The following is a 13,998-nucleotide window of genomic DNA, read 5'->3' as shown; positions in this document are numbered from 1 at the left end:
TGAAAGCTCCCATCTCTTCAGTAGTAAATGGTCCCCAAATTATTGACCCGAAGCTCTCAGTGAAGCACTCTCCCCTTCACCAACATGATATTCTTCTGCAAATGGACACTGGAAGAACACTTCCTCAGAAATAACATGGATCTTCTGTCATCAGAGCACAGCAACACTGATGATGGAATGAATTCCACATGCAAGTATCCAAGCTGAAGCCTCACAAAGACACCAAAGCATCTAATGCATCCTGCTGAGAACAGTCAGGTCTCTAATGAGCACTGACAGCCAGGTCGCACTCATATCCTCCTGGAAGGTCAACAGGTCTCAAATACCTCCGTACTTTGCTGAAGAGCAGAGCAAGGAGAGCACAGCATCCCATGCTGAGCCTCCACCATCATTTCCTTCAGCATCCACGATCTTGCATCTAAGTTTCCTTATCCATCTTTCCTTCTTGTCCCCTAAGAGTCGCCTGGAACCCAGCCTAAGGACAGATTCCTTACCTCTGGACATCTGTAACCTTATACATGAGTGCAAACATGAATATGGAAGCCTGAATCTGAGAAAATGAAGAGGAAAAGAAAAGGGGTCCATGGCTGCTCTATGAGCTTTAAGCAATGCAGTACACTGAGCAGTGCTGAAGAAGGAGGATGAACAATAGTGGGGAAGGTCTTCCCTTTTCCAGAGAAGCAAGCAGCTTGCTGAGAGGAATTCCTATGGAATCCAGCTCCCCTGTGCCATAGCAGGCAGCTACTCCAGTGCCTTTAATACATTTACAGCTCCTCAAAGAGGCCTTGCTCGGAGCAGACGCCTGCACTTGGCAGCTGCTTAAAGCAGTCCAGATGGGATCCTTTTAGAAATTACAAACTGGTGTATCTCACTTTGGGACAGGAGCCAACAACAACAACAAGCCTGCCCTTCTTCCCCATGCGTTTTCCATTTGTATCCCAACATGTTTACTTTGCTGCCCTTTACTCAACTTCTTTGCACTGCAACTTTCCAAAGGATTAGCACAAACCTTTCATCTCCCCCTTGAGCAGCAAAGGAAGTCTTGGAGGAGCTTGGTCCATTGCTGACCAGGCTGCAGGGTTTTCGCAGTTAGAACACAAAGCAAAAGGTGGGAATTGGACTCAAAGGGACACAAAGCTACAGCTCGGCTCTGGGGAGAAAGCGTGTGAGTCTTGATGCTCTTCAAGGGTCTCCAGAATTGAGCTTTCCTTGAGTTCATCACATCTCAGCTCCCAAAAGGCAAGGTGTTCACATCCTGTTTGGAAAGAAGAAACCAGTGCCAAGACTTCTGCAGAGTAACACGTATAATGGGACCTATTGGGTTATTTTACGTGAGACTTAAGGAACAGTGACTTTGATTCCCTTCTAACCTAATGCCTTTGATAATGGCTAGAAAGCAAACCAATTGCCAGGTTCTGCTACTGACTACCAGCAAGTTCAGTAGTGCCGGAAACTGTTGGCAGAGCCTGTTAGGCATTACTTCCCTTTCTCTTTATTCCACCACCCAAATGTCTCCATCCCTTTCCTCAGTACTACATCCTGGAGCCATCCTGGCACAGTTTCTCGCTATGTATTTCTCCAGCCATGATACCTCCCCAAAACCCCAGGCAAATACGCTGGAGTTCCCCACCCCGTGCATGGTCTCTTAAGGACAGTAAGTAACCTGTGAGTATATATGAAATCCTGGCAACATCCACCCAACACGCTGCAATACAGAGAAAGAAAATACTGCTGTCAGCAAGCATGTGATGGAGAGAGATGCACTGAACTCTTTGAACCTGGTAACGGCAATAGGTTTTGCCAAATCTTGAGCCTCATTCTACAGAGCAAATCACCCCAAATGTCTTCTCCCAGAGGCAGAATCAGTAAGAAATTGCCCAAGCACCCTTACTGCAGCAGCTGCAGCTCAAACAGAAGATAGGGGTAGCCCAGGAAGTTCAACAGTCATAAATACACCAGAAAGGGCTGGTGCAACCACTGAGAATTACACAAGTCTGGGGGGAACCTGGCTCTGCATGGCTGTGGATGGTTGGATTTCAAGGCTCTAGGATCACCCCAAGCACCCCAGACATAGCAGCCACAGGACCCCCCAGAGCTCCTCTCTCCATTAGCTGCAACGTAAAAGGCACTCTGAGACACATTCATCCCAAGGAGCCGGAGTGCCAGAGGCTGAGCGATATGAAGTAGCCAAGAAGTGGAGGAGCTGGAATGTGGCTGTCTTCTATGGGGAGCAATGAAACCACTGTCTCTGAGCCAGGCTCCAGAGCAAAAAGGGCACCATGACCCTGAGTGACTTACACAACAGCATTAAGAAAAGGCAGTGTCTGTGTTCAGTCTCAGGGGATCTCTGTGGATGTTTTAGAGAGATCTCAGCTATAAATAAGCCGGGTGATGTTATCTACCAACCAAACCATGTGTGGAGCATCCCATCAGCAACTGGAGCTGCCTGACCCTCTCACCTGACCAGTTGCAAGGCAAACCCACAGCGGTGGCACACAACCAGGGAGCCCATCCAGACCACCCTTGTGCCCATGACAGCTCAGCCCTCAATGAGGGTGGGGAAAGGCTGCATTAAAGAGCTTGGTTTGACTGTCGGCAATAGAAGTCAGAGGCAGACTGTTTCCCATATTGTTGTAATTACAAGCTCTATAACCCTTTGCACCTGGTTCTTTGGGGAGGACAGTTTAGACCAGACAGAAACAACCAGCGAAGAGGCCAAGAAAGCAATGTGAAGAGTCAGTGTGCTCCAGGTTGTGAAGCAACCAACAGAAACAATACAACAGAGGCTTTGACTTAGGAGCTCATGAGATGGAAGGACTGAATTGGGTCTTACAGAAGCATCTGCCGCATAATCTGCTGTCTATATTAATACTAGCATTCTCACTCACAGGGAGAACAAGGAGATGATGGGAAGGTAGAAGGCCCACAGGGACCACCCGGAGACAGAGTAAGATGTTAAATCCCTTCTCTACTCAACCCTGGCCTGATTTTGGCAGGGTTGGTTCCTTGTAGACCATGTACAAGCCATTGAGGCATTGCGGGTGACAGATTGTTTATGGCCACCTTCTTGTGTTGTTGTAGGGTCCTGTTGGTGACAGAGGTGATCGAGGGGAGCCTGGAGACCCTGGTTATCCTGTGAGTCTTATTCCAAATGTATCTTCAGAAATGGTTGTCTTGGGGAAGTGCTTTCAATCTGCATCAATCAGCACACAGAAGGTCAACCCTTTGCCCAGTAGTCAGGATTCATAACTGTGGTCCTTGTCAACCACTGCACATGGTTGTTTCAAACAGGGAGTAACTCAGATATCTACACCTCAGGTGTTTCTGAAAGCAAATGTGGGTGCTACAGGTCAGCATCTCACAGTGCCATGGCCTTACCTGAGCACACTACACTGACAGAATGAGCAGGGCCATCTCAGCAGAGGTATTTGTGGTTACCAAGGAAACACCCTGGGGAAGATGTGTACCAGTTTGGTCGTGCCAGTTGAATTTACAAGACTGATGTGCCCACGGCTGTAATGTCTTTCATGGGGAGATCTCTGTTCACTCCTGGTATTTCTGTCAAAAGCAAGAGCAGGGTTATGAATTATTCCCTGTGCTCCTGATGCTCTCTTTGCGGGACATCTCTACTGACTGATCCGCAAAGTCTTACTAAGTCTTACCTCCATCCAAAAGCAGCAGGTCAGAGTGACCCACTGCAGTAGTCTACATAAGAGTTTCAATTCACCAGGATAACAGTGCTGATGCCTTACTTTATAGGACAGCAGTCTCCAACTGGTCTCTTACATTAGTGCTGTGTGTATTTAGGAATGCATTAGAAAGCCGTCTTTACTGCTTAGATGGTGATTATAGCTCCCCTTATCTATTCATTTCCAATGCACATCCATGGGAGCATGTACGCTACCTGCAAGCTTCAACGTTTCTGTATCAGCAGAACACAGATATACCGATCTCCTCCCATAGAGATGTTGCATCCCTTCTTGTTTCCCATTGCCACAAAAATACCCAAGAATAAACATTTTTCCCTCTCTGTTTTTCGTTTAAGGGTCAAGACGGGCTTGATGGAGAAAGAGGAAAACCTGGCCAGCAAGGCTTACCTGTAAGAGATGCTGCTTTATTGTAAGCTACCCAATGTCCCTTGCATCTGAAAAGCAGATGCAGAAAGGAAGGTGGGAAGGGCTGCAGTAAGGAATGTGCTGAGCTGTGACATGCAATGTGTGCATTTCCATGAGCCAGGCCTAGACAATGGGCATTTTGAGTCCATGTTGAGACTCAAATGGGTGATGAAACAGGGATCATTCCCAGAAGCCTGTGTCCAAAACTGTCTTTTCTGAGTGATCCAAGAGGGACTAAAAAGCTTGGAGGTGGGTGATGGGGGATGACAGTGACAGTGGAGGGGTCTGCTTGGGAATGCTTCTGTCATGCTGCTGGTGAGAGATGGGCCAGTGTGAGGTGAGAACGTGTTATTCTGCCTGCATTGATGGACTAAATTAAATCCAGACTTAACGGAAGGACTTTTATTCCCTTGTTGTATACAGCAGCATCTAACTTGTGTATGTGGCTACTGCAACTGCGAGTGCAGCACACTGAATGTAGTTCGTATTGGGAAATAACACGGAATCAATTCCCATTCTTTGTAGGGCTGCTGGGAAGAGCAACAGGTTCTGGTCTGGGATAAAATCTTCGTGCTCTATCAGATGGCCTTGAAGTGGGTAGAGCTGCTGCATTCCCAGTGGATGTAGTTTATTCTGAGGGGTGGTAGCTCCTTGGATGTCAGTGTTTTAGATGGAGCAGAAACTCTTTAAGTAAAGACCCATTAGAAACATGTGGCTCATTGATATCAGGCAAGCAATTGCCCCTGCCACAAATACATCTGGATGGCCAGAAGAAAAGGTGCAGATGTGTGTGATGGGGAAGAGACCAGTAAGAGAGCTGTGAAATATCCTCTCTGCTTCACTCCTCCATAGGTAGATCTCTAATATCTGACATCCAGGCAAAGCCAAGGAGAGGGCTGCAGCATGCAGAAGGGAGTCAGCACCAACACTAAGGATGTAGCCACTGTGTAGTCACTGCCGTACCTTTCCCACAACAGGCTCCTTCCTGCCCGCTTCCAGCACAGTTTTCCAGGCACCATAGGGAATTTAGGGAATGATTTCCACGCGTGCAAGCACCACCCATGGGAGGGGGTAGCACTGATCCAGCTGACACCCTGTTTAATGCTCTCTGGAGACAGCTCCTTCCCTCTTTCCCCCACGAGGGCTGTCTGAGCACAGGCTGTTCCCCCCTGCAGCCGGTGTTAGGGCTGTTCTTTGCTCTGTTTGGTGCAAGGTAACAGCCAGAAGAGAATTTCAAGCAGCTTTTTCTTGCTTGTATTTTGCAGGGGGATCCGGGACCACCAGGCCAGCCAGGAGCAAAGGGATCCAAAGGTGATGTGGTAGGTTTCAGCAGGGTGGATATATAGTGCCCCAGGTTTAAAGGAACTGCCTAGTTAAGGGTTATTCCCAGGATGTGCGATTTGCCCTATGGTCTGAGCCTTGAAGGACCTGCTGGGAGGGCTGTAAACGTGCATTTGAGTGTCCAAGCCCAATAGCTTGGTGGCTTGGTGGAGCTAAAGAAGACGAAGACAGTTTCAGCTTGATGGGTGAAGCTTGAGCAGGTCTTCGGTCACTGCCATGGGGCTGTGTCTCCTTCCCATAGCCCTGTTTGTAGTGCCTCCAGCTGGCTCCTCTGTCCCTAAGGAGGTCCGAGCCAGGCAAGTGTCTCTCATTTGAACCATGAACGTTTCTGGCTTGAAACCTTCATGGATTTGGAGTCCATTTATCCATGCAATTATGCTTCTTGGAAAAGTCCCTCTATTGCCTTCAATGAGCAAGGAAACACAGCACGCATGGGTCCTTCAGGGTTCATCGCGGTACCTCATACCTATTCCTTCCTCCACATCTGGCTGTAATGACAGCTTTTGCTAATTACTCTCACAGATCAGGGGCTTTATTTGCTAGAACATAAGAATGTGACCCCAGTGCTCAGCAAATCCCTGCTCCCTTTGGGCAGATGTCAGGGCTTTAAATCTGATCCTGCTGGGGTGATGCCAGGAGATAGGTTAACCTCCTGTAGGTGTTATTGGTACATATAGTGGTATACATTGGTATATATACAGGGGACTAGGTGATAAGGGGAATAAACTCGACCCATGGAAGGACAATCCAGAGCTGCCTTTGGGAGTAATGAATAGCAGAGAAAGCCCCCCCAGGAGTGTTTCTTTCATGGAGCTGGTCCTGCGCAGATGGAGAAACAATGCACAGAAAAGGCTGCGCTTCCATTTAGGAGTGCTTTAGTACATGACCTCACTGAGAGAGCCCTGGTGAAGGTGATGAGGCCGAGTTTTCCATTCATCCTGCACGAATTAATCCTTTTCACAGCTAACAAACCCCAGGGGGATTTTCTCTTCATGTCTCCATTCACACTGCACACTTCGGACGCAGGATACCCTTTTCATCCCCATCAACTTTCCAAAACAGGAGCCACCTCCCAGAGGAAAGCTCCTCCTGAAAGCCATGCAGAAGACTCGCTGGGTCCTTGCTTTGGCACTGAGCTGCCCATGAACTGAGAGAGGACGCAGGTTTTAAGCATCTTGTTCTAATGTTTGCCAGTGCACTGAGTCCTCCCTCGAGTTCATCCTGCTTTCTTTGTCCTCATCTGCTCTGTATTAGGAAAAATGTAGGTCCTTGCCTTCTAGCTATTCATTCCTGCCCTAGAACTCTCAAGACATACGAAGAATCACTTGTAATAAAACCAAATAGCAGCTCATTGCCCAGTGTTGGAGCAACTGACTTTATAAATCTCCTTTTTCTACAAAACTCTTTCCAACCATTATCCAAACGCACACCCTCAGTCAGGCTCCCAAGTGGAGCTGGGTTAGAACTGCTGCAATTCTAGATGTCTGTCTGGCTTTACTTGCAGGGTCAAAAAGGAAAGCAAGGAGCACGGGGCAATGCAGGGAGCAGAGGCTCACCGGTAGGTAAAAACTCCGTGTTCTGCTCCAGGAGATGCTGCCCAGGAGCTCCATCACTGACTCCTTTGTGATTTTAGGGCATCCTTGGCCTACCAGGTCCTCGAGGAGTAGTGGGAAGGCAGGGTCAAGAGGGTGCCCCTGGAGTGGATGGAGTGCCTGGGAAGGATGGCGTGCCTGGGATGCCGGTGAGTTTGCAAGTGTAATACAGCATCAGTAGCAAAGGCAGCTTAGGAGCTGGAAAACCAAAAGGTAGCACAGGAGAAATGGATGTTGTCCAGCTATAGATGGTCCAGTTTACGTGTACCCACAGTGATCATAGGTCCCCCTGCATATCTCACGTGCTGCCCGTGCTTTGCCAAGTCTACAAATAAATAAACCAATGATTGCTGCATGCACAGCCTTCTAGATACACCTCTGCCCGTGGTGCTTGCTGAGGCAGGATCTCACCACTCCCCCGTCCCTGTGCAGAGGTGGGAAGATCATCTTATTCCATAACCTTTTCTGGGTTTCTTTCCTAGGGAGAGCAGGGCGATGATGGGGAGCAAGGCGGGACAGGGATGGCGGGCAAAAGAGGTAACCCTGGCATACCAGGCCTCCCCGGGGCACAGGGACCACCAGGATTCAAGGTGAGTTTCTGACTCCGTAAGTTACTGCTATGAGCAGTGCTGTCTGTGAGCCTGTTACCTCTAAAGCTTGGATTCTCCAAGGTCTAATAAAGCTTCTCCTGCTGCTTTGCACTTAGCTAGAGGCTCCGTAGATCCTTTTCCTCCTTCATCCCTCCGTTCTCATGATGTTCACAGCAGCTGAATGTCCCAAAGACCCTTTCTCCTCTGTTGACGTTCACTGAGCTCACATACAGTTCCTCACTAGGAACGCTTTAGCCGTCTTTCAGTTAGAAACAGGGCTAAGAAACAAGGCCTTGGAGAAGTGGCAAAGGAACTGCTGCAGCCTGCCTGTAGGATGCCCAAAGGGGATGAGTCCTTGGGAGATTTGGGTGTCCTCTGGTTGCTGCTTTGCTAGGCCTGAACTGCCAAAGGGAAATCTGCGCTGCTTGGGGTTTAGCATGTATTTATTGCACTGGAATGGCTGGAGCCAGGATGGGCTTGGACATCACTCTGGGTGGAAGCAGGGTCAAGCTGCTTTAGTGACCTGGGGGTTTATTCCTGGTCATTACCCCAGTCCAGGCCACAGGATCTAAACGGGACCAGCAGCAATTCAGCCCTCTGTAGTCAGGCTCAATGAATAGGAAGACTCCAGCTGGGTGTGAGAGGCTCTCAGGTCTGGGTTAAATCACTGCCTCTCTTAATACATCACTCTTGGACTGTCACTTGCTGCCCTCCAGCTGCCTTGGGTAGAATAACAGGATGCTACCGTAAGCGGCTGCAAGACCTTGGTGTGTTGTGACAGATCCACACCCTGGCTCCAGGGAAATCTATCGCCCCTTTGCCATCTGCTCAACCATCCTTGGCTCTTGCTGCCTTTGCTCCTCTCTCCGAAGTGGAGTCAGTGGGGCTTGTGCAGCTCCCGATGCATGGCAGAGGGAATTGACGGGGAGCAACGTGTGGGGCTGGGTCTCTGAAGCCCCTCTCTGCAGCCGCTGGTGCTGGGGAGCACGTTGGCTTTGCAGGCTCTGGATTGCAGTTCTCCAGCTGAAGTCTTGGCGCATCCTCAACATTTTAGGTGGATTAATCATCACTTGCTGGCCTGCGGGGGGCACGAGGTTACGGGAAGCTGCAGGGCAGGACAGGCAACACATGGAAGTGCAAGCAGAAGAGGTTTCACCCCTTTGCTGCCCTTAGCCCTGATGCAATACAGCTCTGCTGGAGCTCATGCTCTGTGTGAAGCTCAGGAGGGGACCAAGCCATGCCCATCACTGGCGCATCCTGCGGCAATCCGCCTTAGCATCTCCTGATGAAGCCACATTCCTTGTCCCCATGAGCCGCTCCTTCCCAGCTTTCCATCTATGGCTATTTTGGCTGAGCGTTGTTATATTTAGCTCCTGTCCTTCAGAATTACTTGAATCCTGTTATTTTTAGGGTGAAAGAGGATTGCCTGGACAGACCGGCCAAACAGGGAAGCGAGGATCATCAGGAGGAACGGGCCTTCCAGGGAGCCCTGGTGATCCGGGACCCAAGGGACAACCGGTTAGTGATGAATGGAGCTGATCAGACCTCAATCCAAGGTGTCTCCTGCAGGAAAGGGTTCCGATCCACAGGCTGGGATAGCAGGGGGAACGCTGGGGGGGTCTTTATGGATGAACCCATAACCAGGTTATGTGTGAGTGCTGGAGCATCAGCACAGCTCCCTCCCTTTCCCTGCTCACCTGTGCACAGGGATGTGTAACCCATGCCTGTGTTCCCCAAGACAATGAGTGTCCACATCATCCCCATGCCTGTGGTTCCAGGCCATGGTGTGTGCTGGCAGCCGGGCTGCAGAACCATCTCAAACACCCTCAGTGCTGTCTTTATCAGTGCAGTGGGAGCCCATGGGAGGTATGGAGTGAAGGAGGTGAAGCAGGCACCCTGAGCCACCCGAAGAGTGGGAAGGAGGGTCTGCAGCTCCACTGGGACATGCAGGAGGTGCAGGAGTGGGTCTCATTGTGCAGGTTTTAACCTCAGTCAAAGCAGAAGCTAAATTCCCACTCTTGTCTCCAAGGGAGGCTCCGGAACCTTCCTGCTTTTCCTCATTGTGCTTGTGGGATTGTCCTGTTTAGCACAGAAGTGTCGCACTTCATCATCCTGAGGTTATATCGACAATATATAAGCTATTTAGATGGGGATGACCATCAGAGGGTCTAGTTAGGCCATAGGTGTAAAACTAACACAAGGGAAGGAGAGATTGGGACTAACACAAAACGAGGGACAAGACGAACCCCAGCAACCTCAATCACAACATCCTTGCTCGGGTATTTCATAGAAAACCCTGTGATGGCAGTGTTCAAGCCAGCAACAGAACAGCAATATCCTCGTGTCCACATGTGGCAGGGTCCTTTGCCCAATATTGCCTTTGCCTACCTTGCTGCATAGTGATGGGGTCCCCTTAGCTGAGATGACTCCATGGCATTGAAACCCTTCTGGCTCCCCACTTTTGCCTGGAATTCCTCTATATAAAGGGGGCTTGCTTGGTTCTGCTATCGCAGGAAAGACCTTAGTCCTTTGTTAGTAGCAGTTTTCCTTTCCAGGATCCATAAAGTGGCAGTTAAATCAATTTGTATCCCTGGAAAGTTCCTTATGCTCCAGAGTCCAACCAAGCCCTTTCTTGCCAAGCAGTTTCTCACTGTTGTGGCAGCAAAAATCCTCCCAACACTGAGTTCTCTTGACTGCCTCTGGAATAGCCTTGTAATAGAGGTGGTGGAAACCCCATCGCTTGAGTCATTTACAACTGGGCTGAACAAGACACTGTAAAACACCCCATAAAGTACAATTCGGCATGGGTCACACAGTCCTGCCGCGAGGCCAGACAGGCCTTTTCCATCCCTGATGTTCCTACGACTGTAAATGAACCATCCGGTGCATGTTTCTGACCCTTTTTACTTAGCATTGAATCATCTCACTTTCTGACATCCGAGAAGCCCAGGAGGATCAAAGCTCATGCATCTCAAACGTGGTGAGATGAGGGTGTTAATGCAAGCACATGCTACCCACTGTGGGGTAAATATTGTGTTATCATTGTTACTACAAAATAGAGCAAAAATCCCTGCAGGGTTGGCTAGGAAAAGGATAAGGGGTCCTTTGCCCAATATTGCCCAATATTGCACAAAGGATAAGGGGATATGCACAAAGGATAAGGGGATATGCACGGTTGTCCTGGGTTTGAGTGCAAGGTTATGTTGTGGGAACATGCACTTTTTTGACACCTTGAATGAGTTTGAAACTATCTTTTAACAGGTCAGTCCAGCTGGTATTAGAAACAAAAAGAGTTTGTTTTAAAGGGCTTTGGGGATGATTTATTTTCAGTATGAATTTACAAGGTCTGCATCAGAATACATGCTCCATCCTGCTTCTGCTGGTGGTGGTCCAAGCTAGACAAGCATCGGCTAGAAATAGTGTAGGCATGGCCCCTGTTTGGGAGCAAACGGGTGAAGTCTGGGATCTAAGTCAACTACGAGTCTATGAGAGCTTCTGGAGTTGTCTTTAGCCTGATGTTTGTGCTCCTTTCATGCTTCTTTCTCGTCGGTCCTGCTTAGCCTGAAGAATACCAATGGGTTTCTTGCTCTGAAGATGCCTTCAAGTGCCCTGCAGTTCAATGTGAACTTACTGTTGCTCTTTGTCCTTGTGTTTGTCTTGGCTGTGATTTGCAGGGAGACTTTGGCGAGGCAGGATTTCCAGGGATTGCAGGCATGTTTGGGCCAAAGGTAAGAGGCTGTCTTGTGACCCGTTGGCTTTCTAGTCCCTCTTTACTGGGGACAGACAATGCAATAGTTGTTGAAAGGCTTTACGAGCAGCTCCGCAGAAACTATTGAAATTGAATTGTGACTCCAGCTTCCTTCAGTTAATACATCTTCATTTATTGAGGGTGAGTTTGCATATGCTTTGTTGGTGCTTATTCCCGTTAAAATGAGTAGATGATGGAGGCGAAAGGGCTATTCAATAGACTTTGGTGCAGTTTTCCCCACCTGAACATCTTTCAGATGCTTGTGTTTGCAGCATCATAGAATCACAGAGTGGTTTGTGTTGGAAGGGACCTTAAAGCTCATCCAGTTCCAACCCCCTGCTGTAGGCAGGGACACCTTCCACTAGAGCAGGGTGCTCCAAGCTCCTGTTGGAAAACAGGAGTGGGAAAAAAGCTGTTAAGAAACTGGACTTGCCCATTGCCACAGGCAAGAGGCAGCACCTCTGTGCAGCAAGGACATAAACGTATGGGCTATGTTTATTAGAATCATAGAATCATAGAATGGTTAGGGTTGGAAGGGACCTCAAGATCATCCAGTTCCAACCCCCCTGCCATGGGCAGGGACACCTCTCACTAAACCATCCAACACAAGGCTTCATCCAACCTGGCCTTGAACACTGCCAGGGATGGAGCACTCACAACCCCCCTGGGCAACCCATTCCAGTGCCTCACCACCCTAACAGGAAAGAATTTCCTCCTTATATCCAATCTAAACTTCCCCTGTTTAAGTTTTAACCCACTTTTAACTATTAATGGGACCTGACATCTCCTCTCTGCTTGCAGGGCCCCCCAGGAGACCTCGGTTTCAAAGGCATTCAGGGACCCCGTGGGCCTCCTGGTCTCATGGTGAGTGGGTTTCAGTTTGTTTGCTTTGGGTGGATTTTCTCCCCTCTGTTTCTACGCGGCTGCAGGGTGCTATAAGGAGCACAGTGCCCTCTTCACTGCATGGGTATCTTCTGCCTTGGAGACAGTCTCACTGCTATACCCACTGCGCAGGCGGCTCCAGCTACACTGAGAACCTTCTATTCCTGGGCTTTCTGAGGTTTTCCATGGGTTGTGGCACCAAACTGTGAGGGTTTGTGTCTATGGAGCTGCGTCTGAAACAGCTTATTTCAGCTGCAGCAAATACCATGGTCGTGCTGCTGAGAAGCAGCAAAGAGCCTCAGCATCTTTACTGAGTCTGACGTGGTAAAAGCAAACCATCAGTTCCTGTGTGATGGTTCACACCTATCGTTTCTTTCCTAGGGAAAAGAAGGAATTATTGGTCCTCTTGGCATTCAGGGTCCCAAGGGAAGCCCAGTAAGTATCTGCACTTTTTGTGCCTGTGTTTTAGAGCAGTGTTTGAGATGCTTGAGGCCAGCATGAGTAAATCCCTGCTGTAAAGAGTGAAATGAAATGGTCTTTCAGATGAGCAGCTTGAACGGCAGGTTCAGCCTCTGGCTGTGTATATAGTTGCACGAGGAGCAGCTCTAAGTGTACCAGTTCGGTACAGAGGCTGCTACTGGCAGAGGAGAAAACCAGCAACATGAACACAGACAATGCCAAAACATCCAGTAATGGGCAACCTTATTGCCTTGGGATGAGCGGGGCAACACAGGAACCTGAGCTGATGTGTTTAGGGGTACACCTGGGTCCTTGCAAGGAGCTTCTGGGTGGCAACGCATCCCGGCAATGCAGCGCAATAACAGTTACTGACAGCCACCTCTGTGCTTCAACAGGGGCCCAAGGGAGACAAAGGCAGCCGTGGAGACGTGGTAAGTGCTGGTCTGCGCCCTGTGTCCCTCTCCTTGAGCAGCCAAGAGTCACACCAGGCTCCACTGTACCCACACGGGCTCTGGCTCAGTGTGGTGGCATCAGTCTCACACCCACCCCCCCAGTACACGTGTGCACACACGTATGTGCATGCACATCCATATGTGCACATATATGCCCGCTCTGCTGTTTAGATTCCCATTTCATAACCCAATTCCACAGCAAAATCTAACACTTTATCATGTTAGCGATGACCAGGGACAAATCACAGTGAATGGCAGCAGGCTGCCCAGGCCAGGGGCATGGGACATGCCTAAGTAGCATCATTGCCTGTGTGCAGTCCCCATTGTATGAGGGAGCAGTGCCAGGGCATGTTCTTGCCTTCTGCTCTTCCTCTGGTCCTCTTCTTGTGGTGGTTGTGACGGACTTCTTTCCCTTCTCACAGCATCTTGGTGTGCCCACCATACAGGAGGTGTGCAGGGATGCTGGGTACATGTTATACATCCTCCTTGTTACCCGTAACACGGACTGTTAGCTCTCCAGGTTGTTTCTTACAGCAGCCAGTGGCTGTTGCTGCATGCAGGGGCTTGTTCCAGGCATCCCAGCACACACAGCGTGTGGCTGGTGCAGAAGGCTGGTTTGTGCCTTCTTCAAATAAGACCTCTTATAAGCAAATGCCCCGCAGATACCCAAATCCCAGTGCACGTTTCTAACCAGCCAGGATGCCGCCTCTCTCCTTCCTCACCATTTTCCACCTCCATGGACACAGCAGAGCATCTGCTGATGTTGAGGCCATCAGCATCCTGTTGTGACCTCCCTGCTGTAGACGATTTGGACCCTGC

At 49.4% G+C, this 13,998-nt stretch overlaps 1 protein-coding gene across 5 annotated transcripts in view; it reads left to right on the top strand.

Annotated features, from left to right (window-relative positions):
- The window catches only part of COL27A1 (collagen type XXVII alpha 1 chain), a 195,601-nt gene that overhangs the window by 176,416 nt on the left and 5,187 nt on the right, over positions 1–13,998 (top strand). For all 5 annotated transcript variants that reach the window (XM_065696066.1, XM_065696069.1, XM_065696070.1 and 2 more), the window contains 12 exons: positions 2,891–2,947; positions 3,082–3,135; positions 4,046–4,099; positions 5,381–5,434; positions 6,961–7,014; positions 7,090–7,197; positions 7,531–7,638; positions 9,049–9,156; positions 11,313–11,366; positions 12,188–12,250; positions 12,650–12,703; positions 13,123–13,158. In XM_065696066.1, the coding sequence (XP_065552138.1) occupies positions 2,891–2,947; positions 3,082–3,135; positions 4,046–4,099; positions 5,381–5,434; positions 6,961–7,014; positions 7,090–7,197; positions 7,531–7,638; positions 9,049–9,156; positions 11,313–11,366; positions 12,188–12,250; positions 12,650–12,703; positions 13,123–13,158 (804 nt within the window). The remainder of the gene's footprint in view (positions 1–2,890; positions 2,948–3,081; positions 3,136–4,045; positions 4,100–5,380; positions 5,435–6,960; positions 7,015–7,089; positions 7,198–7,530; positions 7,639–9,048; positions 9,157–11,312; positions 11,367–12,187; positions 12,251–12,649; positions 12,704–13,122; positions 13,159–13,998) is intronic.

The sequence above is a fragment of the Lathamus discolor genome, chromosome 15, assembly GCF_037157495.1.
Source record: "Lathamus discolor isolate bLatDis1 chromosome 15, bLatDis1.hap1, whole genome shotgun sequence".
NCBI lineage: Eukaryota > Metazoa > Chordata > Aves > Psittaciformes > Psittacidae > Lathamus > Lathamus discolor.
This window is presented reverse-complemented; position numbering and strand designations above follow the sequence as displayed.